This window comes from Bombus flavifrons, chromosome 17, assembly GCF_040668555.2.
Source record: "Bombus flavifrons isolate JBK064 chromosome 17, iyBomFlav1_principal, whole genome shotgun sequence".
NCBI lineage: Eukaryota > Metazoa > Arthropoda > Insecta > Hymenoptera > Apidae > Bombus > Bombus flavifrons.
Genome location: NC_138458.1, coordinates 6440688 through 6467080, shown reverse-complemented (window position 1 = coordinate 6467080; position 26393 = coordinate 6440688). Strand labels below are relative to the sequence as shown.

Here is a 26393-nt window from a genome sequence, read left to right as displayed (position 1 = left end):
GCAGCCGATTGACTATAGCTTTCATCCAAGTTGACTCGCTTCGAGCACAGCCCTTATTAGCCGAGTATCCACTCGTAGCACTCGGAGTACTCGTTGTTATCCTCCCGCTGAAGAACAGGATATGAGCCTGAAGATCCAGGTATCCGAACTTGAATCCGAGTACTAGAATATCCGGATTCGACTTTTCTTCTACGCTCGAATTAATAGATTCGGCAGACCAACTTTGCTTAAATTTATGATATAATATAATATAATGTAATATAATGTAACCAGCATTGATTGATACTGGGGTATCAATCGAGCTGGCGTATCCGAGTGCTGAAAAATTCGGGTACCCGTAGATCCTAGCGATGGTAGGAGACGGTGTCCCGAGCGAATACGACGCGATCGGATACTCACGTCTCGGTGCCGTTACAGCTGCTATTGCTGAGATGATTGACGGATGCTGGCGTGTGCAGGTGCGACTGGTCGCGTGAGGAAGTGAGCGCGACGGTGTATGGCAGCTTGAATCTGCCCCTCAGCTGGTCCCTCCTCTTCGGTTTGCGGCTTAGGTCGAACTCACTGGCGCCGCGATTCACGTAAGCCCCCTGAAGCGAGTCGCGGGACGAACTGAAATATCGCTGCGGTACCGAGTACACCTGTAACATATTCGTAGGATTTTTCTTGTTATTATTATTATTCGCGAGTATACAACCCCTTTGGTACGCAATTCCACGGTGAGTGTTTGGTTTTAAAATAAACGGAGGGAAAATTTACAGTGGTAGAATAAAATGTTACATTTAAAAAGAAAGGAACAAGAAACGGAGGGTATAATAACGAAAAGCATGGTGCGGTCGAATGGAAAATTCGATATCACGTCTTATAAAGTTCTTGCTGTCTATGCTCGCCCCGGGATTACTTTGTGTTGCAAACTTCTGCAAATTCGAGTACGAATGTCGAGTTCCGAGGAAAGCCTCGCGGAACAAATTCTGAACGTTAACGGGGTATAGTAGAAGACACCAGTTGAATTGTAATAAAATAAACGTCAGTCGATTGGACAATGATAAATGCGTTTTAGCTGTTCAGCTCATCTTCGTCAGGGAAAGAGTTTAAACTTAAAATGAACGTGAATATTGCGATACAGTTGTGTGATTCGCTGCAAGGGTGAATCTATAACTAAATAAGGGGTGAATCTATAACTAAATAAATAATTTTTTTACTCGCTATATCAATTGTCCAAACGAAAGGATAATATTAACCGTAAACGCTATGCTACCAAGGATCCGCCAAAAAGGTACAAAAATTATTTTGCGATTAAGAGATGACAGACACGCCTCGGTCGATCATCCATTTATCTCGATGAAAAGTCACGAATCGATCATTTCAACGAACCACTCTGACAATCTTCGTACTTCGAAGAGTATTTATTTGAAGTATACTTCTTGAACGTACCGATGATCATTTGCCAAAAAAGTCAAGTGACAGAGTACACGCTAAAAGTGTCTTCGATTCCCAAAATACGAATAGTGGAGTTAAACGCCACTTTGTCGGCTCCATGGAAGAAGCAACAGCGGTGGCTATTAGGTGGAGCGACCCTAAGAACAGCAGATGGGAATCAAATGGATTTCTTGAGAGAAGGTCTAGAGCGGCCCTTCCAAGAAGTTGATACAGACAATTTATTTGATTAAAAACGAGCTTCCGTTGTGTGTCCTTCCGACCGGAAGGATTTATCCCTTTGTCATGCCAGTCTGCTTAAAATCTTCAGGAAGACTTTCTTCTTTCTTCCTTTCTTTGTTCCCTTATCTTTTTACTGTTCTTCGTTTGGGAAATTGTTTTTTCTCCCAGTGATTACCCGGACTCCGGTTTAGGCACTGCTTTTTCTGTAGCTTTCGCACGGACAATGGAGGTCGTCTTCGTTGACACAATGGCACTGCGAAGGAAATTAAGAGACAATACGCTGGCTGAAAAGAATGGAGAAGCACTGGCATGATACGGTCGGATGAAGGAAGCATCGAACGAAGTGCTGCGACTAAAGGTTGATTCGAGGTTCGATGGATTTCTGACGAGTGTAATGAAAGTAGAATGTTCGAATAAGGGATGCAAATCAAGGTTTGCAAGCGGAGAGTGCTCTGTTTCCAGTTTGGTTAACATTCGTCTTCAACGACACGTAAATTTAACTTGCTTCGATTCATATTTTTCCATCTTTCGTGTATTCTAAGCTTTTCACGAATAAAATTGTTCGAAACGAGAAGACACCCGAAGAGGTAGAAACACGAAGGAGAAGTAAGTTGATAAAGTTACTTTCTCTTCGTAACGATAAGGCGAAATTAAATTGAACAAACTGTTTCTGAAACTACTTTTCTATGATACAATAATTATCAAAGACGCGTTTATTTATTGCTAAGCCTGTAACTAACGAAAACAAAGAAATATCACGCGCTAAATAAACTCCATGCTCCGCTGACATTAGAACAGTTGTTCCCGCGTCAAGTTGCAAATACACATGTGGTTTGAACGCAGCTGTGGTTGCACGTGTTTTCACGAGGCGGTACGATCTAGTCGCATGTGCATAAATGGCCCCCATAACGTCGAATAAATCGCGAATACCGCGTGTTGGCAACACTAACTGGGATGAAGCGTTTATTCGAGCAAATGCTCTCGTAATATTTCTTTCTTCGACGTGGCAATTCCTCGTTTCAGTGGAAATTTAGCAGGACGTTTGATTGATAATGTAATTTTCGCTAGATCGCTAACAAAACGCGAGAAGAACATTCCAAAGAGCAAAAATTCCCTCCAGAAGCTTCGCATCGCGTATCTCTAGCCGCTCAATTATACCGCTCCAATTTATTAAACTCGCTCGATCGTACTGAAAAGCCAGGCGATTATTGGATCGGTTCTAACTCGCGGAACACGTACCAGGATTAATCCCATCGTCGGACTTAATAACGCAATTAGCGTCAAGCCTACTATCGATGCAATCAGCGAAACACTCGCGGAATAGGCGAACCGACAAGGGAACATCGTCAACCTGCAAACTGAGAAAAGTTTCAAACTTACGGCAATATGTGTATAGGGAGGATACGCAGACACGTATCGCGCAATTTTTTTCTGCTACCCAAATTCACTCTAAGGGGGGTGCAATTAACCCCTCGACGTTCGGTTGGTTTCCAATTTTGCGTTACGACTCGCTATGACACCGTTAACTTTTCTACCGAACGGCAGTTCTGATCGAAAGAAGTTACTTTCGTCTGATCTCCGACCCAAATATCGGTGATCTGAAAATCTCGTAAAAAAAAGGATCACCAAAAGGAAGAAAATAAAAACTACATATTACTAGTACCCAAACGTGCTTTCTGAGAGAGTGCAACTTTCTCCTCGGGTTTCTGACACGACGACAAATAACGCAGACATTTGGACGATCTCATTTAGTTGTATGTCCACCCTGTATATCCTGTGCATAAGTTAGGTCAAAATTTCGCGATCTTCCGAACTGGCGGATTTGGGCATCCTGCCCCGTGACTATCGTACTGACCTGCTGTTGCTGATGATAATAATGATGAGTGGGCGTGTGGCGGCTCATGCATTTGCTGCTGACCAGTTCCAGGAGGCTCTGCCTGGAAGGTATAGCACCCCTGGAAACGTTGTCCGCGCTCTTCGTGTCCTCTTCCTTCTCTCTTCTGATCCCAGTCTTGCCATCCAGCATCCTCCCTTGTTTGTCCTCGCGGAGTTTCTCGCCGCCGCAGCTCAAAGCGGAAGCGGAACCACCGCTGTACCGATCTCTTCCTCCGCCGCCACTCCCTGTGATTATGCCTGTAACAAAGGGAAATCGCTTGATTCTCGTCTCCCTCGTTCCCCTTCCTAGCCGCCGTCTTTCTTCTCTCTACCACTTGCCTTCCGTCTTATCGCTTCTTTCTCGCTTTTCTTTCCAATAGCGTCGCTAACGAGCAAAAACGCGTTGAGGGCTGTCGATTAGAATCGACTGAGCGCGGCTATCGATCGCATATCGCGTACAAAGTGTCGCCAAACATCGTATAACTGTGCCGAGATCGATGTCGGGCATTGGATTTCCCGGTTTCACGGACAGGGTAATAATTAGCAGGGTTCAGGCAATGAAACACCACGACCGGTTTATAACTTGGCTGATGGAGACCGAAGCCAGCGATCGTCGGTTTTCTATTATATTTTTCGAAGAACAGGAATATTCGATTCGTCGAGTGGAAATATTCCTTTTACCTCGTTTTCTTTTTTTTATTGGATTGTTTATTTCGAGCTAGCTTCGGGCGTTAATTGGCGATCGAAAAAGTATTTTTCAGATATCCAGGTCAACAATTTTCTGTCTTTTCGTATTTAGGTCAAGCAATGACAATTACCAATTCCGGTGAATCAGCGAGGTTGACAGAATCGGTAACAATTATCAAGAAACACGTTACACCGTCTTAGGAATAAAAAGATACGCAAATGCGATTCCCTTTCTACTCGAAGTGTAAAGGTAATTGCACGATTTCAGAGACGTTCGGTTGAAACTACGTAGGGAACATGTATTTTGCCTGAGCAAGTTATCTACGCATGTCAGGGTATCAAGGTGCAATCGACGAGAAGATAAACGTAAAAGGGTACAATGATATTCGTTCGAAGGAATCGGTGTGGAACAGGCAAATACGCAAGAACTGTAACTGAACTAGATAAGAACTTACGACGTATCCTCGTGTCGCTGTCTGAAATAAAATTCAAAATGTCGAGCGTGTTCGATACGAAAGAGAAAATGCAACAACGCGGACCAGCGTTTCTGGTAGTTGCAAGCTACGGAAACTTCAGAGACGCGTTATAAAGCCTTGGCGCGGTAGACGAGCAATTCGCGAGCACGACGATCGTTTCCCCTTGGACCTGGTACTTCGGTTGACCTACAGAATGCAGGTTACCTTGCTAACCTTCTACATAGTTATCAAAGCGGACAGGCTGTTCGGGATCCTACGGAAACCATCTAAGTCGCCTGCAGACGTGTCATCGCCTGTATCTCGAGATTGCTTATAAACTGGTACAGCGACGAGATTCCAATCATATTCTGACTAAATAGATTCGATACAGACTTGCACCGTACGAGCAACAGGCGATCTTGTTCGAGTCGGTAGCCCAATCTCCGAGAACAAATTTCGCTTTACGAGAGTATTTCAGAAAAAATTAAATCATCGTTCATGAACTACTACTTGTTCCGTAAATGTGTTAAATTGCACTGGAGTGCCTTCGATTCAAATGTGAATTATCTGTCGTCGAAGGATCGTTTCAAATTAAATTTCTCGGATTTGTCGGCGATTAGTGTTTTATTTGTGTATTTATTTCGCGTACCTCTTTATGTACGTAAGCGAAGTCGCGAATGGAAAAAGTTGAAGAAACGGTGTTGGATATATGTTTACACTAGGCTTGGACAAACCTTATTTGAAATAAAGATAAACAATAAAACTTTTGGAGAATGAGTCGTATTAACTAATCCTATTTTGTGCGAAGAATAATTTTCCATTTTGACTAACTTTGTCGAATAAAGTAACAAATAATTTGGAGCTCGGTATTAATTTCAATGTTGAATATTATGTATTACGCACCACTTGAGCCACAAGCAATACAGCTGAATTATTTTACCATCTTATATTATTTACTTCGATTAATTAAATTCAAGTAATATACAATGCGTATCTGACGCGAGATACGTCGCAAAGATAATTAGTATTTGCAACGTGACTTACGATATATACGATACAAAATAATATTAATAAAGTTAGAAATTATTCCGGATATTATTTCTGGGCAAATTTAATTAAATAAAAAATGCAAAGTTAAATAAAAAGATATTTAATTTACTACGGTATCAATATCTATCTGTTTGACCAATCTAAAAAAAAAACGTACGTAGCTTTAACGTTGGTCAATTTTTTCGAAAGTCTTTGTCCACGTTTAATCGCTATCCACCAAAAATTTTATCAGAATTTTTGTCCTCAATGGCGTTTCAGTTTTCCTATTGACCATCGACACGTTTTTACAGGAACCAACTTTTACACGACTAAAACAATTGACACTGTTTCTCTTTGGCATGCCGGTAGAGGAAGGATCAAGCTTCACAGTGGAGACACGTAACTGTCTACTTACTTTCTCGCAACTTTGATGGAAATAGGATTATTCACGAAACTTTATCGTCACACCTCGTATATGAAACTTTATACAAGTTTCCGGTACCGACATACCTCAGCTATTAGCTGTAAGTTTTGTTCGTTTGTGACGCGAGTTAGCAAGAATTTACAAGTCAATATCGTAAACAAATCGTTACAAAATATTTCTCTTTAGTAGAGATGTATTATCTATTTAATATTTATATATCCGAAGGAAATAATATTCTAGACAATATTAAATAAAGTTCAAAGGAATACACAAAACACATACGAAGTAATGAAACTAAATTTGACATTAAATTTCTTTTATTTCGTGAATAGAAACTTTTACGAATTTTTAATGGGCTTTGTTAACGGACGTTAAAAATTCAGAATTAGATATAGCTATACTAAAATCGATCGTAGCAGGGGGAATTGTAACAAATGTTTGCAACGAAAATTCTAGTGTACTACACAGAATGTTTCGATGAAACGAAAAAATATTAGAACCAAGTCCTACGCAATCTATAGCCTCCTCTCTATCCCGAGCTATGTATCAGATGGCAGCGTAGACGGGCAAAAAACGAAAGCAAAGACTATGTTCAAATTGAAATTTTACAGCAAGCATTTGAAGCTTCGATTTCGTTGGCACGTTTTATGGCCTGTATCGTCTAATGAAAAGAAAAGAAAAGAAAAAAAAAAAAAAAAAAGAAGGAGGGAAGAAATCGTGATTTTATGTGCGACATGTGTGCATAAATGCGAGCTGAGATACACGATTGAAGCATAAAATTTTGTAGCGACAGAAACTTTCTATAAAGGATTGTTACACCACGAAAAAAAAAGAAAAGAAAAAAAAAACTGAAAATTAAATTCCGAAATATCCGAGTATTCCTTTTTCTTCCAGTTCGAAATTACGATCTCAACACGCTCAAAACGATACTATTATATATTTGTATTTAAAATGTACATAAAATACACAAAGACGTTTAACAACTAATTTATCATCCATTTGGCAAAGTTTATGAAAATATGGAATTTTTTCGGCTGGCAAGTAAGGAAATGCGGATTTCGTCAATACAAATTAATGACAAAATCCGCATTCCTCAGTTGCGAAACCATTAAACGTACTAAATTTTATAAGCCTGCAATCGAATCGTGTATTCAATTGTAAGAGGATTGAAATTTATTGAAAAATATTGACCTATATATCGATATCCATAGAATTTAATTAATCACTACAGTAAATTCTGTCTATAAATTGTGCATCTGTATCGCCGTATATGTTATTATACCATATCATATCATATTACATTATTATATCGCTCGGCGATGTGCGTGTAAAATAATAACAGATGTACAGAATGAATTAAAAATATATATTATACATAATTTTCTTTGTGTTGAATCACAACGCAAACACTCGCATGCGCAGTTATAAACGAGGTTTACGCAGAAGTTGTTTATTTCCATTCGCAGAGTTTAATATGTAGAAAGAGACGAGGAGACCGATAGTTGATGGCTGATGGATGTAAAGAGATCCTCAAACGGCAAACGTGTCGGCAATGTTTGTGTTTTTTGCCTGTGTCACAGATACACAAAACGAGCAGGATCCGATGTCCACCTAGTATTGACAGTTTTTTGCGAATGTCTCGAAAAAACTAGGTCGACCGACGGTGTTATACGTATGTGAAAAAGTTATTTAGGATCATCTCCTCGATAACATATTCGAAAATTATCGAATCGTCGAGAACAAACTTTTGTTATTTATTTAAACACATACTGTATACGAAGTAACTGAATATCGCGTTATTATCAGTATTCGAATCGATTTAGCCAATAAAATCTTACATAAGGGAAAAATACTGTAGTCTAACTAATATTATTAGTACTTTGGATGGAAAAGATCCTAAATTTAATATTCTATTCGGGACGTACTTACAGTAAATATAGATTTCGACCAATCGACTTTTTTATCTGGAATCTTGTAGTTTCCGACGTGTAAAATCCGAAAATGCAAGTTTTACGGTATTGAATTCGCTGGTTCAAAAGTTATGCGTATATAAAGTCGCCCATTTTTAGCCAATATGGCGTCAAGGCGACCTACTAAATACGTTAGAAATGTTGAACTTTATATATGCAGAACTTTCCAACCAGTGAATTCAGTATCATAAAATTTGATTTTTACGTCGAAACACGTTGAAAATTACAAGATTGCAAAACAAAAATAGCGTAATTCTGCGTCCACTACGAAGGGTGAACCAACGGATAATATGCTACAAGCTATGCCCAGCCGCAAGGCGGGAAGAAGAACGCGGAGGAACAAAACGAGCCTCTACTAGAATTTTCTCTTATAAAGAATAATGTATCCCACCTTGTCTTTCTCCTTTATTGTCCTATCGGCTCTCCAAAGATTCTCACCGGCCTCTGTTGTCCGACAAGGAATACGTACGTTATGCCCGCGCATAACGCTCTTGCTTCCGACGCCATGTTGGTCTTCTAGACTCTTCCTTGGCGAACGCCCAGATCCGTTTGTATGGCAGCGATTTAAACTCGGATTTTCGCTTACGAACATCTTGGACGACGAATAAAGACGGTATATTAAACTGTATTCCGTATAAGCACGAACGCGAAGAAACGATAAAGTTGCTTCGTTCGTCGTGTCGTAAATACGTGCGTCTGCCAATCGATCGAAATACGAACTGACCTTCTTCACCCCGTACAAGTCGCACGTAGAGCAATACCCCCACCCCGGGCCGTATCGCTCCATCGACCGTGCTATCGATTATCGACATCGCGGCGAGATCGGTGCTATTGCGCACCTCGATCGCGCACGCGGATTCCCGGCGTTTCTGAATTCCTATGATTGTTCTCGACGATGTTTGTAGATTATTGTAGATTATTGTAGATTATTCAATTGCGTTAACGATAAACAATTCTATTTGAACAATTTTTTCGTGCTTGTGTAACATTTGCTTTGTCTCTTCTATCTTTATCCATTGTATACGATAGCAAAATTTGTATGGAAGCTACGAAACCTCCTATACATATGTTAAAAATATTCTTACACTTTCATAGTTTAGTGAAAGAGCTGTAAAAAAAGTTTTTCATCGAATAATATACCATATATAATTGTTATAGTAATTACGTTAATATAGTTTTTAGTCTTCTTTCAATAATATTCTACGTATAATTATTATAGTAAAATGTCCAGTAAAAGGTACATGCCTATATCTTCAACGAAACGTTACAAAGCATTTGCCTGCTTTCAACGCGAAAACAATGAATGTCTTGAGCACCAATATTGTTTTGCATTCATAAAGCTTTGTGAATAGTAAATTGTTACTTCACAGGGAATACATTTACCGTGTGATACGAAATCGGCGAGATACACAGTAGCAAGTGAGGGAAGCTCAACACAAAGCGTTCAAATATTTTTGTAATTTTTGCTTTTTGAATTATTTATCTTGGTATTTCCCCGAATGTAGGTATTACTATTGTTGGCAGCATTCAACGACCGTGTAGAAAAGACCACGTACCTATACTTGTAAGATGAAATTTCTCCAATTACCTAATATCCTAAATTACTATACTATATAAAAAGAAATATTTTAAACAAAAGTTGAACAAAAGTCAAAAACAGGGGTAGACAAATCGTGCACGAATTGTTTCGTTCTATTGTTTCTCGTATCGAATAAAGCTGCTAGTCCAGGCAATTGCAGGTAATAATGATCAGAATATACCGTTACCAATGCATTCTGCAGCATTCACTTTCGGTCGAGGACGTCGATTCACGACATCTCATGGAAGCCTTATAATTCGTATCAAAGCGAGATTCTGGCGTCGTATTGATCGATGCCTGATGAAACAGCGATTCGAAACACACAGCGAAGGAAAAAGGAAAGCGACAGAATTCTCCGAGCTAACTGACTGTTGACTATCCGAAAGCGAGAAGCCGACTAATTGGACCGACGAGAACGTTTGAACTCCAGCACTTGGTGAACCAATTATTTGTTGAACTTCGAATTGTTTGTCATCGGAAAGGAAATACAATTGGCCGATAATTCCTCCAAGAATCGGTCCCTAGAATTTACTATCCTATCGAACGTGGTCTCCAATTCATCGTTTTATCTCGCCTATTATTTGTAATTTTCGTAGCACTGTTTGAAAGTTGAAGTTTGATGAAGGTTCATCGTTTCGTACGCTTTGTCGCTTTAAGCTGTACAGCAACGTTCGTTTCATGTACCCGACGAGTTACATGTATATAAAATTATTGAAAGAAAGGTTTGAAAATGGAGATTGCAAAGAAAAATTTGCGAAGAGGTTTTTTAATGAGTTCGATTTGAATTTGATTAAATGAATTTGATTAGATGAATTTGACAGAAGAATGAGATTGGAAAATTGTTTAATTAATTGCTCAATTAATTCATGGCGCAACAAGTCGTTGAACATCTGTTTCCTAAAATTTGCTATTTATCGAAATATAATAATTTCTTTTTTATACCTACTTATTATCATACAGAACAAATATAAATATATTCTCAATTTTGTGCAATAATTTGTTTGCAACGAGTTTGGAACGAGTTCCGCCAGGTTTCCGCGAAATCCTGTATAAATGCCGTATCATTTTGCGACGTACAATCAATGAATTTAAATTCACTTCTGCCTGATAAGTAGAGAAGTCAATAACTGGACAGACGTTTTCTATCTACTTAGTAGACAGCTACTGCTTCACGATGCAATATGAGTTAATTGAAGTTAAATTAACGAATTTCTTTCAGAAGATAAGTGAAGTTTAATAGCTGTATATGTAACAACATTCATATATATATATATATATATATATATATATATACACACACGCACTAGAGTTGCCTCTTTATTACAGAAGCCATTTCAATTTATCGATAAGTAATTTTCCGACAGCTGTCCTTTCATGCTATTCCGTTCCATTTTCGTCGGTACATTTTTTAATCGCAAAACCTGAACCTATCAGGAAATATCACGCGCGAGAACGTACAATTTCGCACGATATTAACAATCTGCCAAATACGATGATTCAAATACGTTCCAGTCGAGGGCATCAAATTTTGACAACGCGGAGTTAAACAAACTTACAGCGGTTGCATAGCAAAGACTCTCTTAATTCTTTGCGCGATGCTGTTTCAGACACCGCGTACGACAATAGCCGGTTAAACAATGAAATTCTAAACAGGACAATAGGGACCGTAACAGCCGCGATCATTTTCCAGTTCTTGACTTCTATCCTGCGGCGAGACGCGTCCTTTATACGCGTTATCTAGAAATGAAACCAGATTTCAGTGCATCGCTCGTAACCTTTTAATTTACGGCTTCCATTTATTACCGCTGAACGATCCATCCCACCTTTCTCATGCACGATATTTCCGAAGCCAAGTTCCTTTTATGGGATACGTCGTAACTGCGACATCGAACGCCGCTGTCTTAGGAAATACCAACGTTTATTATAGGCGTTGCGCGGTATCGATAAAAATTTACGGGAAGATCACGGTGCAGAAACGATCCTGTCCCTCATCCTCCGTTAAACATCGAACAACAGAGTTGGACAAATTTTATTCCAAGTTGAAGCAAGAGATAACTATCCGAAATAATTTATATCGCGCCGTTATTTTCGATATCGTTACGGGTTTATATGCGAGAGGCGGACAACATCGACTCGTCTGAAACAACGCCAATTATTTCGTTATTTCTCAATGGTAAATTTGACGAAGGAAATGATAGCAAAGACAAGGCAATAAAGAGATACGTATGTCAATCTTTGAAATAATTGTTTGAAGCATAATTACAAGGAATAGGTTAATTTGTTCCATAATTATCCCGAATAATTATCTTATATAATTAGAGAATGACATAACGTGTCAGTTGAAACGATATCCTAAGTAATTTCATTTCGAAAGTGTTCCCCGGTCTCGAGATAATTACGAAATAGAGTGACGTATTGTATTCGCAATAATATTTTAAATAACCATATCCATAGCCAATATCGATGATCCGGGTCTTCGTCGAGCGATACAAAAATTGCTTTTAGAAATAATCGCGTATGTATCGTTTACCTATTTTTCATATTGATGAAACGTCAATGAAATCTGGCCTGAAAATAATCTTTATGTCGCTCGAGACAGTTCAGGAGATTAAAGATTTAAGACGTTCAGACACATTAAAGCTGGCTATGCTGCAAGAAAGTATTACGAGTTCGATCGTCGATATTTACCATTTCGTCAGCGCTTGATCGATCTTTCTGAAACCTGCGCATATTACACGCTGAATCTTGACCTAACTATTCGCAGTTTATCGGTGCTTGGATCGCGTTTTCGATAGTCGAAGAATGCGCGGTAAGTTTGGTTAAAATCGACGACGTACGCTCGCGTCGAAGATTCAAAAAGCCACGGTAGAAACGCGAAATTTGTCAGGCTCGAAGGACGCCAGCAGCGTGTATCGAGTGGCTCTCGTCGGCTGAACTTCCGCAAAATATCTCCTGCCCTGTTCACTTCGCGGCAAGATATCTCGTTAACGCGTTTCAGAGCTCGTCCCGGTTCGACACGCCACGAACACCGTTCCACTTTGTGTATTTCCTCGACGTGATTCCTTCGGAAGCGCGGCAACTTTTCTAAAGGGTGTATTCACTTTCCAAGTTGCCCGCTGAAAGTATCGTATTTCCAATATCCGGCTTTCCGCGGACGCTCTTCATCCAGAGCCGTGAAACTTATTTTTCCGCCGACTTCGGTCGCTTTCCCCGGCCGAAAGCAACTTCTGCCGGTCGGAAGTCCGCGAAAGGGGCGAATTAATAGAATACAAGTTCGGACAGGATAACGTCCTCGCGACGAATAATAATAACCTGACCGACTGACGAGCGGTTGTTCGCGTTCGAGTGGATCCACGATGCGGCATCTGAACGAGCATTCGGCACGAGAATCAAAATTCCCTGGCCGCGTTCGCACGCTTCACGGCGCGACGTTCCAACGACAAATGCCTGTGACGTGCAGTTTTCCTGAAATTCGACAGCAGGAGATGCCCAGGATACTTGACGGAAGTCCGTTTATCGAATCATTGTCGGTACATTTGCTTGCTATTTTCTCCGGTTCGGTTCGAGTGTCTGGAATATTTGTTCGTTGGAAAAGTTAAGTAGTTAAGTCGATGATGTTGCACGACGAAGTAGTATATTCCGCGGTTTCCACTTCCTTTCTTCACTCGTCTCAGCCTCGTTGCGACTACGCCGCGTAACCTCCATCAACTTGGTAATATATTTCTAGTAAAATACGCGCGCACCATAAACTTCCGCGGTACTAAAAACACGTGAAATTTTCAACCGAGCTGAAAACACGGGGATCTTGCCGCGATACGGCTTGAAAGCGTACGCCACGGTTAAAGTCGGTTTTCTACGCGACGGAAGCGAAGTATATCACGGATGCCACATCGATCGCGAGGTTCATTCGCTAGGAAAACGAGAAATTTGCGTGAAATTGCGTACTGAAAGAACCAGTCACGAGTACACCGTAACATAGATGTACTCGCCGAGTTCATCCGTTTAGCATACTAACTTTGGTTAACGCCGAGAGATACGCGCTTTTGTTCGCCTCCAAGATGCATGAATATTAGAAAAAATTATCGTTGAAACTTTAACGCGCGGTTGAACGGTAAATAAGACCTAGCCGAGGAATAATTTACGAATGGAGACGAGTTTATTAACGAGGTTGCTCGGAATATAAGGAACAGTCACGTACTTTGTAACTAGAATTTGTACTTTTGCTCCTGCGATTTAAAGAAATGGAATCAATTTCGACTCCAAAAGTATGTATAGAGGGTGGCCCAAGAATCAGACGCCGCGAATTTTCAGGCCTCGAGACTATCAGCTGATGTTTCCTATCCGGAGAAGGTCGTCTCGCTGGATAATATTTCGCAGATCTGCACGCTGTTCCTCGTCTCCGATGGCGTCGCCGGGATTTCTCGCGCCAAAGGATTTCCCTCCTTCGACGTTCTCGTTCCGAGCATCCAACTCCGAGCGCCCACTTTATACTGGGAATTTATTTTAATGAATTTCACGATTCCCCTCTTAAACGTTATCTCCGACGAAATAAAACCAGCGCAGGCAAAGGTCTGGGAAGGGAAATTCGCCGGCAACGGCAAATGCATTTCCTGTCTGGCTTTTAAAGCGATCGATGTCCTCTGATTTCGCTGTAAGCGTTTTCAACTGCAAAAAGAAACGCACGAATCGCGGCTGATATTCGTCTCTTGGAAATGATCGGCGAGCGAGCTAGCAGCGGATCGACGACCGGTCGGATTAGCAAACTCCTGATCGCGCGAAACCGCCAAATTTACTCGTCGCCATCGCGTTTGTCCCTCATCCTCCAACGTTAGTTCGTTCGAGTCAAACCTTCAAATTTACAAACATATATAAATGGAATTTCGTGAGGATATTTTGAAACTGGTGCAGGTCCATTTTCCGTAATCTCCAGAAATGCTTCGTATACGATTTCGTGCAAAAAGGGGCAGGCCAAATTTGCGACTCTGGGTTTATCGTAACACGTTTCTAATAAAAATGCTCACACCGATTACGAAACACGAAACACGAAACACGAAACACATAAGGATACGATACAGTTTATTGCAGCCTGGGAATTTTTATGCAAATTACAAATTACAGAACCGCGATTTATTATTTCGTACAACTTTTTAGATTACATTGCATTCTGTAGAATTTTGCATATTTTCAAATATCTTAGAAACGCATAAAAATCCGCAGTCTACCGACTTGCTTTACGAAACACGGTGAATTTTCGAGTAAACTTCAAATTCAAATCGGGCGATGCGACGTTGGATACACAAAAAGTGGCTGGTGGGAGGAGACACGGTTAACAGCATTCAAATAAAGGGGTAGATTGCCTGGTATTAGGTGTTTTCGTGTCGGGCTTGGTTGTGCGATATTTCGTGGTAGTAAATTAATTGTTACGTACTCGAGCGTCTACGCATTGGATAATAATTTGGTTGGCCAAGTACAGTTTCGTACGTAGTCCAAATTCGATGAGCAGGGTCTGCAAATTATCAAGGATACGATTAATCCATCAGAATTTGAAATTCATAAAGACGAACGTGGCGAGTAACATCGAAAAAACAAACACGTAGATGGAATCGAATAACGACAAATAGAACAATAAAATAAGGCGAATGTGGAAATTATTCAACGTAGGCGACAATAATATAATATGCATCGATAGACGTATCGTAATATTACCAGTAATTATATCAATATGTCGTATTTTCCTGTTTGCGAATAACACAACCAACAGACGATACAGGAAAGTTTAACATATTCACATTGGTCGTACTTTATCTAACTTGCCGTTCATGCTAATTACGAGTATTCTACGTTAAAGTGGACAATGAAACGCGTAAACGTCCTACACCGAGCAACGTACGATCTGTGAATACGTACATGTTTCATGCGCCTCTGTTACACCGCTTTCCCATTGTTACCGTACGTTTCCAACTTAATTGTAGAATTCTACGCCCTCGTGAGTATCAGGACACCTGCCACGCACGGAAGGTAACGATCGAACCAGGTTATTGGAGAAATAATTAGTCGTTTGGAGCGCTCAACTTCTAGGAATAGGATATTGCATCCTTCCGATCTAAACCTCGTTCCAAGGATTTCAGAAGAACGAAACAATCGGACAATTTAAATATTTAAATATAATAAGGATAATTGACCGAAATTGCGGCACAGAGTCGAACATCGATAAATGCACTTCGTGATGCACGGCATATTAATGAATCTGCTATAGCCGAATTTATGCTAATCGTACATACGCGTACAGAACGTTTGGTCGATGCAAAAGTTGTTCGAATAACAACTGTTCGCCAGTAGTAAACATCGATGTTGAACATCCGATATCAAAACGTATTTGGAGAACCAAAACTACGTATTCTACTTTATACTTATAACTTTAGCCCTAACTTTGTCCCTTCCTCTCGCTAATCACGTTCATGAATTAAACATCTATTTCGCGAGTTAGCGAGAGAGCAGACACAAACGGAGACAACGGCCGATACGACGAACGCGTCGCTCGCAACTGGAATTTAGTTTCGATGGTGAAACAGACGAATAACAATACGGGGACACTAATCAGGAAATTGTCAGGCAGTTTGCTATCGGAAATTTTAACTCGCTGCTCTGTCATTAACGACGTAAATTTCACGCAGCAGACCTTTATTAATCCGCTACCCAAAGTTTTATTTCATTTCGCGCGATTGGCCGTACGATTATTCCGGCAAAGTTTTTACTTCGATTAAAATTGGAGAAAATCATTGAGAACGACGACCACTGCCTCGCTGGTTAGATCCTTCTCGCTTTACTTCAACCAGTTAGCTGCTTTCAACGATAGCATTTCGCACGTCGTGACGAAATGGCAATAGTTTCCGTTACGACGAGCACACTCGCAATTTGCCGTTTAAATTGCAATTTAATAATTGCAGAAGATTGTGCTAATAAAATGAAAACATAATTCGTTGCGTATATACGTTGCGTTCGACGAGTATACTCGTCGTCGTTTGCTTTCTGCTACGCGTTTTAGGTGGCCGCTTTTCAAAGAGATCGCAACAGTAAGTTGGTTAAAAACGGCACGGACGCTACTTTTCCTGTCGGCCCTAACGTAATCGCTTTGGAACCACAGGTTTTGTTCATCGAACAGCCAACCGACAGGTAAACATTACACTTTGCACGTACGAAAGCCCATCAACGTACGATCCGACGAGGCTGCAACTTTAATTAGGACAGAAATCGGTATATCCGTCGTGTAGGCGATTAACGTGTCATAAGCTCATCTTCAAGACCAACGGACGAACGTGTATGCGGATGACCGTAACGGATTCTGGAATTAACCGCTTGGCTTGCTTTAATTAGAAGCCTTTGACGAACCCTACGCTGCACATACCTAAACGCTTAAGAGAACATCTCCTCTTGGAATGCGCGCCACGCGTGACACACACTGGCGAAAAAGTTTAGCAGCACAGCTGTTTAATCTACCCGTATAATTCGTATTTCGTTTTACCAGTTCCAACACATGGTGGTTAAGGGCGTAATGGACTACGTGTAAAACAGTTGCAGCAGTTTAGCTAAAAATATATAAAACAGATACGTAACGCGTGAAACCGCTAAGTTCGTACGAGTGCTACGTGCAAAAGAATCGTTCACAGTTCGACAATTTTGGGACCAACGGTTTCACCGATCGAACCGACGTTCAAACACGCATTTCCAGGAGTCGTAATTTTTTTAATCGCGTCGCTGCTGCAGCGAACCAACGATACTCGAAGCTTCGCTCGTAGATTGCAAACAAGGCAATCGCGTTCGTGCAATTATCATCAACGTGCCTTCGATGGGACAAACGCGGCTACTTGCTACGGTTACAACATCGTTAAACCAATTGACCGATTGTCCAGGTCTCTGGACAAATTCCAAAGACCCGAGGATAATACGAAGCTGGCGAATCGTGCTCCTGCTCTTGGAAAAAATTCAATGCGCTCCGCGTTCCTTCCAAAGACAGTCAGTCCTGGCGACCTTTTCAAGTTTTAAATTGAAAACTCGCGAAACGCGAAATACTTCATTTCCACACACATACACACACACACACACACACACGAAAAGAAAAGAAAACGAAAAGAGAAACAAATGGAAAGAGACGAAGAAAAACGAAGACGCGCAAAGGTTCTTTGAAAACAAACTTTCATCATCCGTCGGTCAACCCTGTTGAACAGCTTAAATATCAAAGCGGAAGAGTCAAAGCTCGTCGTGGAAACCGAGAGAATTTAGCTTTACGAGTCGGCGGAATCAATATCCACGAGGATCACGGCAGAGATGCTAAGCGAAGTATATTTGCTAGGCTGTATACGTCATAAACGTTATCATTATTGCCAGTAGTATAACCGTGTATTAGAGTCGTGGCGCAGTGGTAGTACAGTCAACCGGACAGACAGACTCGGTAAAATGGCAAAATAAATGACGTTTCCGGTGAAATCCGTAGCCGACTGAACTCTGCGCGAACGTAGTTTCGCGCGATGCTAATAGCACAGCAATTTTCTTCTCCCGCTGAGAAACGATCCTGGGGGGTGAAAAACACCCTCGCAAAGAAATCTTCGCTCCTCGTGTAATCGTGAATATTTAAGGAAGTACGCGAGACGAAGGAAAAAAGTTCGATTAAAAGTCGCGGTCTTCTTTGCGGTCTGTACGACGGATGCGATAAATTAAAAAAAAATATATTCTTTTTTTGAGAATTTATCCGTAGCGCTCATAATTTTCCGATGTTTCCTCTTCTACCGTCGCATGTATTTGGATTCCACCAAAAAAACCCCAGGGCGGTGTTTTCAGCCCTAGGGCTGTTTTTCAGCAGGAAAAGAAAATTGTTCGGCTATTGGCATCGCGCGAACTACGTTTGTTCGAAGCTTCGAATTTTTGAGGAATTTTCCGATTGCCGAATTTCCCTCGCGAGTGTAAATGTTTTACACTGGGAAAATATAGTTCTACCGAGGAGAAATCAAAGATTCGTACAAATAGACATCCTATTTCTGTTACCTCGATCGCTATTTTAATTTCTATTCCCGTTCTCGTCTTCTTCCTTATTCCATTTCCATTTCCCAACTTTTCTACTTGTTGTAGGATAAATACAAGTTAAACCATACGCAGTGTTCTTGAAAAGATGTTACCGATGGTTACGTCTAGGACCAACGAAGTTAAAAATAGTTTGGGGGAATTGTTCGAGGAGATTAACGAGGTACCATGGTGGTATGTCTTTTTCGATACCATATTATATTTATAGGGACAAGCCAATCTCTTAAGGCACGTGTTTTTCGTGCGATAAATCAACCTCAACAAAATTGCACTTACACGTCTGATATGTCAATTGCAACGATCGGTCCGCAAATTGAAAGTAAACGACAAAGTTTCGCGCAGTTTAGCAATTAGCTGCGTGAACCGTGATAATAGTTATCGCGGCCGCGTAATCGGCTTTGCGCTCCTGATTCGCTTGTGGTCACGTGAAATCGAATGATCCGGCCGTCAGTGAAACGGCCGAAAGACGAGAACGCAGTTTAACTCAAAGACGAGCGTCCAATTTTCCGAAATCAACATCGAGTCTGATTAAAGGTCGACGGATAAATTCTCGATCGAAGATCGCACGCGGACATCGATGCGATTTTGTGTGAAAATATTTAGCGGCGAAATCGAATGATGGGGGAGCAATAATTGGCAATACAAAATTCATCGACGACACGTTGGCATTTGAAAATTGTACCTCTTTGCAAAATACGAGGAAACGCGACTTCGCAGAGCTGTGAGTTTAGAAAATTGCTAAAGCTCGAGCTTTCGAGAATCGATTCGCATTTTTGACTCTCTGCGTAGTTCCAGGGTACAAGTTTCATCGTTGTCTTTGCTCGAGCGTTCGCGTGTGAAAACCAAGGATGAACCGCCGTATTTCTGCAAAGTGAAACGGTATAAATTTGGCTTAAGTTTGGGGCGGTCGAAAGGACGCTATAGGAGCGAGGGAAAATTGTGGACAGAAAGGGAAGCTATGACTAAATTGCTTCCCAGCAATGAGTAAAGGAAAGCTACGACCAGGTGTTATCCCCCTTAAAACAATACGCTCTTCTAACCAACTTGCGACGTTATTCGAATCACCTGGTACGTGTTTAACGCAACACTCGAACGAAATCATCCTTTGTACGTGTCTCTGCTCGCTACTAATTTACATTACCATTTACAGCGTCAACTGTTAGCACGAATAACACACCTACGCCGAACAGAAGCTCAAGACAGGAAACGTACAATTTCTATCGTAATACAGTGGAAGCTATGCGATTCGAAAACCTCCGCGAGACTACAATTCCGTTCATTTGTCTGCCGCTCCGCCGTGAAAACCTCTAGAAGTCGAAATAAAATTTACTTTATCAGCTGGTAGGTCCGACTTGTGTCGCCTTCGGCTCTGCAACTCCGAGCGTACTTACAGCTACGCCGTGTGTCGCAAGATGTGAGAGATCGATCGTTCGATATTGGCTCCTTTCTTCCAACTGTTACGATTGTCTCGAACAACATAGGACAACGCAGAAGCCGTATCCTCGCCTCGTCCGCCCTTTGCATGGAAGCTAGTCGTTTCGAACGCACAATCGCCATCATCTTCCGTGTCTTTGATTGTCCTAAATTTAATTTGCGAATAAAACGAGTTTTAAGGGGAAGCTTAACGTACCAGCAGCTTGCGAAAACGCGAACGCAACTTCGTACGAATCTTCCGTACGTCGTACATCGATTAAATGGCGATACTAGCCATCGGTTGGTGTACGCGATTTAAATTACGAGCGAGTGTCAATGCTTGGAACGTTTTAATCCCAGACGTGGCTATATTTCTCCTGAATTACCAATGGAAAATGTAAGGCAATCTTTTCAGCGTCACTCACGCTGTCACATAGCTAGAAGATTCCTCTAGCTCACTACGAATTCTTATTACGACGTCGTATTATATTTTCTAGTAGCACGGAGCGTGTCTTCAACGTGTTGCGTGAAATTACGTACACAGGTTGTGTCCTCGAATCTCTGGCATACATTTTATTTCAAGAAACCAGGAAAATTTGATGACAGAAAACGGGCTGAATTAGTCTCTTTGTTAACGTCTTTACAGCTATTTATGACACCGTTTCTATTATAATAAGCAACAAACAGTTGAACGATTGCGACAAGTAGGCAATTTCACGTAAATCAAACTCTTTCGTAAGCGAAGAACGCGTTAAACGATGTACGTGTTACATTTTTACATTTGAAGCACTCATCCGTGCGAAGCAAACGACGTAAACGAAGACGTTTCAATTTTACAAAATGCTACGCGGACGTAACGCGTGCATAATGCTCTCTCTCTTTGTCTCTGCTGTTGATATCGTAGACCAGGATATTACTTCTAGGAAAAGAAGAAATAGCCAGAGATAAAAAAGAAGAAAAGAGAAGAGGAGAGAGAAGTAAAGGGCGCGACGGGGGACGTATAAATAATTCGGGCAGAGGTACAAACACTTTTCCTCGAATAAAGCATGACTGGAAACTTATTTAGCTCGAAACCCTGGGGTGTGCGTGGAATATCGATATTTTCAAGAGGAATCGTCCAGTCGAAAATTGATGGTCCTTTAAGCGATGACAAATGCTCAGGTCTCGAAATGGCTAGTCACGCAGAAGAAGATAGATCGCGATGATATCGTTTATGCCACTGCTTCTGGCGGCGCACTTAGCTAAGAAATCCCACCGACTATATTACCCTCCTTCTGAATTATGGTAATACGAAAATCGATGGTTCAATCGAGAATGTTATAGGATGGGTTAATTAAATTAATTAAATTAATATTAACAAACCAAATCGCTACGAACTTAAGGTGTATAAAACTAAAACGTTGTAAAGTGTAGAAAAAGATGTATTACACCATTCTATCAGGACGATATTCGAAATACAAATCCGAGAAACAACGAATGTTACCAGCGCGTCCATTGGAAATTGCATCGGAGAAGCAAGCCGCGCATAGATCATAAAGCTTACTCGTTTAACTGCCAACGATTCCACTTTTAACTGCCAACGATTCCACTTTTAACTGCCAACGATTCCATTTCCCCCCGATCTGCCTACTATCGGTGGAAAATTCATCGGTTTTTAAAGCTTGAAAAGAAAAAAAAAAGGAAAAAGAAAAAAGGAAGAAGGAAAAGAAGGAAAGAGAAGGGGAGAAAAACGGAGAGAATGGGAGAAAAAGATCGTGGACGAGTGGTAATAAATCGCGTTCGTTCGGCTCGCCACGTGCCAAAGTAGTACAGAACTACGTTTCGCGCGTCCGACAAATAACGAGGCTGTTTTTTTATTCGATTTGCAAAGGGAGGGGCGGGAGGAAGGTCTGGCAAGTTCTTTCAGTCGACGGGACATTAAATAATTTCGGAGGCGCGCAAACTTCTTGGACAAAGTTTCTTGTATACCGACAGCTCTCATTAAAATGGGCAACCTTTGCCCCCCACTTTATTTTTCCTGTTGACGCGTTACAACATACGCACGCGTCGAGCTGTTTTTTCCACAAATACGAGCTTTTGATATTAATAATAATAACAATAACAACAACGCTTTACGCTTCCAAATTTCTTACCAACGTTTGGATAAAGGGGCTCTACCGTATATCGTTTCGTTCTACTCCATAATACAATACGCGTCGAATAAGCTCAGCCATAAATCCACTCGATACATCTAGCCCTGTAGGCGCGCGTTTATACAGCTACGCATTTGTCATGGTATTTGACTTTGACCAGTCGCCGGTGGTTTTAACCGGTGTCCAATGCAACGGATGGCCCATTACCTCGATAGGCCAATTCCAGGCAAACGAGTAAATTACATGGCAAAACGTTTCTCCATCGCTTCGATACAACGTTCGAGCGCGGGACGTTGCCCGAAGGGATATGATAATCGAAATGCTGGCACAGTCGTAGGATCTATCAATCTATGGACAGCTTCGTGTAATTTTCGGCTTACGAGTCCCCTGAGTTTTTTCGAAGCCGAGCGAACGCGACGCTTTAGCCACTCCATTGCGACTTCATTAATCCAAGTAGACGCTTCTTTTCTCTTCCCTAGTCTGCTTCCTTCTTATACGGCAGCGACTTTTCTCGGTAATTCCAGAGCCACGAGGATCGTTCGTGAATTTACGGAAAATTATTGAGCAGGTAAAAATGCACAGAGCGAACCATCGGTGCGTGTCTACCATGAAATTTTGGCAGCACAGAGATCAAGTCAGAGAACGTATGTACCTACTTGTGTGAAAGAGTTGGTCAGGCAAGGGCTTGGGAGGAAAGTGTTTGGTGTTCATCCCTATGGGGACACGAGAGTCGCCACACTGTATATATTTGCCAGAGTTACCGTGTGCTTGGAATTTGCCTGTTGACTATATGCATCTCGGATGCTTCTTAGGTATACGTAGCAGCCTCAGAGCGTATCTTCAACTTTCGATCGTGATTTTCGACTTCAGGCAGAATGTACGCGATTTTCCGACCACGCAGGATCCCTAATTCCGCATTGTTGGAGGATCGACCGCGTTCGGAGAATTTACCGAGCAGAACACGCGATCACCGACAAACTATTCCACTCGTGGGACGAATCACAGACGTTCCGCACACTACGCGCTCCGTCACGCGTTAATTAGCTGGCCAAACAGAGACTCAAAGGCGGCCCGCGAATCACAGCCTAGTCCATCTAAATCGGAATAAAACGCGGGTAAACGGCAGCCTGCAGAGCCAACGGACGTTTGCATTCACAACGAAGCGAATGCGGCTGTCCGTTGAGAATCAGGGAAATGCGTTTGGATGGGCACTTTTTTAGCAGCGCGTGAATTATGGATGCGGCGGCAGGCAAGTACGTTTCGCTCGAGAATCTAGCGGCAATACGATGCAGGCAAATATTTATACGCGGCAACGTTGACACTGAGAACGCCGGAGAGACGACCAGGCGACACGAGGGAACGCGAGAGCGAGCTGCGTGTCAATAGCGTCAGAGAGAGGCTGCACGCTTTGAGCACGCCGAGCTTTGTACCTCCGCGATTTGTTTAACCAACGCCCTAACACGCGCATCCATGTGGCAGACACACCTGCGTACGTGCACACGCTGCCTGCTCCATGAACTCGCACGATTACGAGGCAATATCGCGTCGCGGTGATTCTGTGTCTCCGGATCCGGTGTAATTCCGTCGAATTCGATCGTCGCCGGGCAACCGATCGCTCCTACAGCGAGAGTATCGCAGAACAGTCCCGGCACAGCTTCTTACGTACAAACTGAGCACAGCCACGAGTATTCGGACGCTCAAAATTACTGAAATCGTTGCCTGATAAAACCGTCTAGCCCCACTGTAGCTCCTGACCTGGCATTGGATGACCGTACACGTCAGCGCTTCTACTTCCACTCGTTGTTTCGCGCGATACGTTCGTTCGTCGTCGAAGGAAGCGCTGAGAAGTCAACCACGAGAGACTCGCGCTTTCGTAGCGTAAGAAGCCTGGCAGACTAACGAACGAAAAGCGCGACGAATTCGTTAAGACGACGGTGAGGATGGTGTTTGTCTCCTGAGACACGGGTTAGCACGACGCCGGTGTACGCGGAGTTGCCAGCTATTAGGGGCGATAGGAAAATCTCAGCAACGCCTGGCAAACCTCGTCATACCAGCCTCGCGCAAATCGATTTAACGCGAAGTATCTGCAACACCGAAATTACTCGAACGACCGTTCTACGACGGAATATATGAAATATAAAAGAGCATTCAAATATCAAGTTCTCTGCGATAACAACCCTAGAACATAACGCGTAACGATTCCCTGATTACCGATAGATAGCCCCTGGAGATTTCCCCCAAAATTTCCCTCCATTCGCTGCACGATTAACGTTCACCCATTTCTGGTTCCGGTAGTTGACAGCAACTTACAGTTTGGCGATAAATTAACGCGGAACCAATCGGCGCGGTACAGAAACTCGCATGACGTTAACTAAAGGGAAAAGAAGATATACCGACCCTGGGACACTGTTGAAATTACCACGTTGTACAATGCCGAGCATCGAAATCAGCCTGGAGTTTTCGGTTTACGCAAAACCAGACAAAAGCCCGATGCCTTCGTCGCTCTGACTAATGAGACACTTAATACGTAGCAAGACCACACTGCCCTCTACACTGGCGGTTCTAAAAACGAAATAGATGTAGTGTATGCACTACCAGAGTCAGACTCGCGAGGCGCATCAATCTTCGCGGCAGAGATTATGGTAATTAAACATGCACGAATTACAGCTAAAGAGAAATTCTACTGTAATGCGTTGATTCTGTCTGGATCCAAAAGCGTACTACTAGCCATTAACGACAAAATGTCCAGTAAGGACACTGTTCTCCGAGCATTAGAAATTCATATAGAACTTGTTCGCGAAGAAAATATCATTGTACAGTACGCATTATGGATCCCCTGCCCCACGTTGGAAACCGACTAGCCAAAGAAGCTATAACAGATCTGTCTCGAGACACGTGTACAAATCATCGCTAAGAAGATCTAGCTCATCTCGTAATGAAGATCCTGAAGACGAAACGAGAGGCACAATGGAACAACTTTGGGCACAGTCTCCCCACATCAGGAATGTAGGATTATGGTTAATTTAATTTACCAAATTAACCAGAGGAGAACTAGCAACGACGAGTAACTTTTCAGGCTGAGTAATAATTAACGAGAGAGGAATAAGTAATAATTCAAAGTAGATAGATAGCTTCTTCAGGTGTCTTTTTCATTAACTCGAAACGTAGAAATGCTACGAAGTCCTATTATACGTTATCAATGGTACAGATTATGGTCAGGTAATTCCATCCAACTTAATCTTTGCCGGAGAATCAATCGACACAGGGTAGCATCGATTATCGACGCTACCTAGCGAAGTTATGCAAGAAGTTTGCGCGTTGGTGGTCGGCGAGGGCAGCTCGCGTGACGATGATCGGTGTTTCTGATCGATTCGTTGATTTTGATATTAGTAGCGCTGCGTGCACGCGTCAGTTTGTCCAAGCTTCATCTGATTATACGCGATTGAATCTTCGGCTGATACAGGTAGCTATGTCCCGTTTATTAAGTCACAGGATATCATCGAATTTCAATAACTGGCGATCTTGCGGTATTCACGCTGAGTACGATTCGGAGTTTTGTAGTTCACGGTAGCTCGTCGTGGCTCGATCGCTAGCTCAGAATGTCGATCTCTTCTAAATCAACCGTTCCATCCAGTTTTTCCGGAGAAGCAATTTCATTTTCAACGGTGAAGACGATCTTTCACAGTTGATCAGTCTCTGTACAAATTTCTCGCAACGATCGTTCGAAGGCGTCTGATCTGCGATACGCCTATCTGTACTGGCACCGGAAGAAATAATTTACTGTTAGTTTGTAACATCTACAAAACCCACACCATCGCTCTTTTCTCCTGTCGGATGCTCCACCAAGGTAACGTGGCGTGATATAAACCGTGTTAACAACGAGGGCTAAAACCATTTATAACTATTCGCTCCATACATTTTGTGTACAATACCGAGTTTATCTTTGCCGCTTTGTTTGTCTGCTACTGTTTGACCAAGCAAAACTGAAGCCGCTAACGCGTCACGATCAGGCAGATAAGCAACATGCAGGCGGTAGCACGTAGAATTTTCAATTAAGATACACCTCTTCGCTTCCTTTCATCGACTCAAGCGATTATT

The 26393-nt window shown here is 42.0% G+C and overlaps 1 protein-coding gene across 10 annotated transcripts in view; it reads right to left on the bottom strand.

Moving 5' to 3' along the window:
* LOC138188719 (cyclic nucleotide-gated channel alpha-3) overlaps positions 1–26393 on the bottom strand; it is a 217346-nt gene that overhangs the window by 97410 nt on the left and 93543 nt on the right. For 8 of the 10 annotated variants that reach the window (XM_069130750.1, XM_069130758.1, XM_069130754.1 and 5 more), the window contains exons 4-6: positions 15104–15181; positions 3512–3789; positions 400–638 (exon numbers count right to left, since the gene is read on the bottom strand). In XM_069130750.1, coding sequence (XP_068986851.1) covers positions 400–638; positions 3512–3789; positions 15104–15181 — 595 coding nt within the window. Of the gene's footprint in view, positions 1–399; positions 639–3511; positions 3790–8487; positions 8826–15103; positions 15182–26393 lie in introns of those variants that run through there. The other 2 variants (XM_069130759.1, XM_069130756.1) reach the window with 2 other exon arrangements.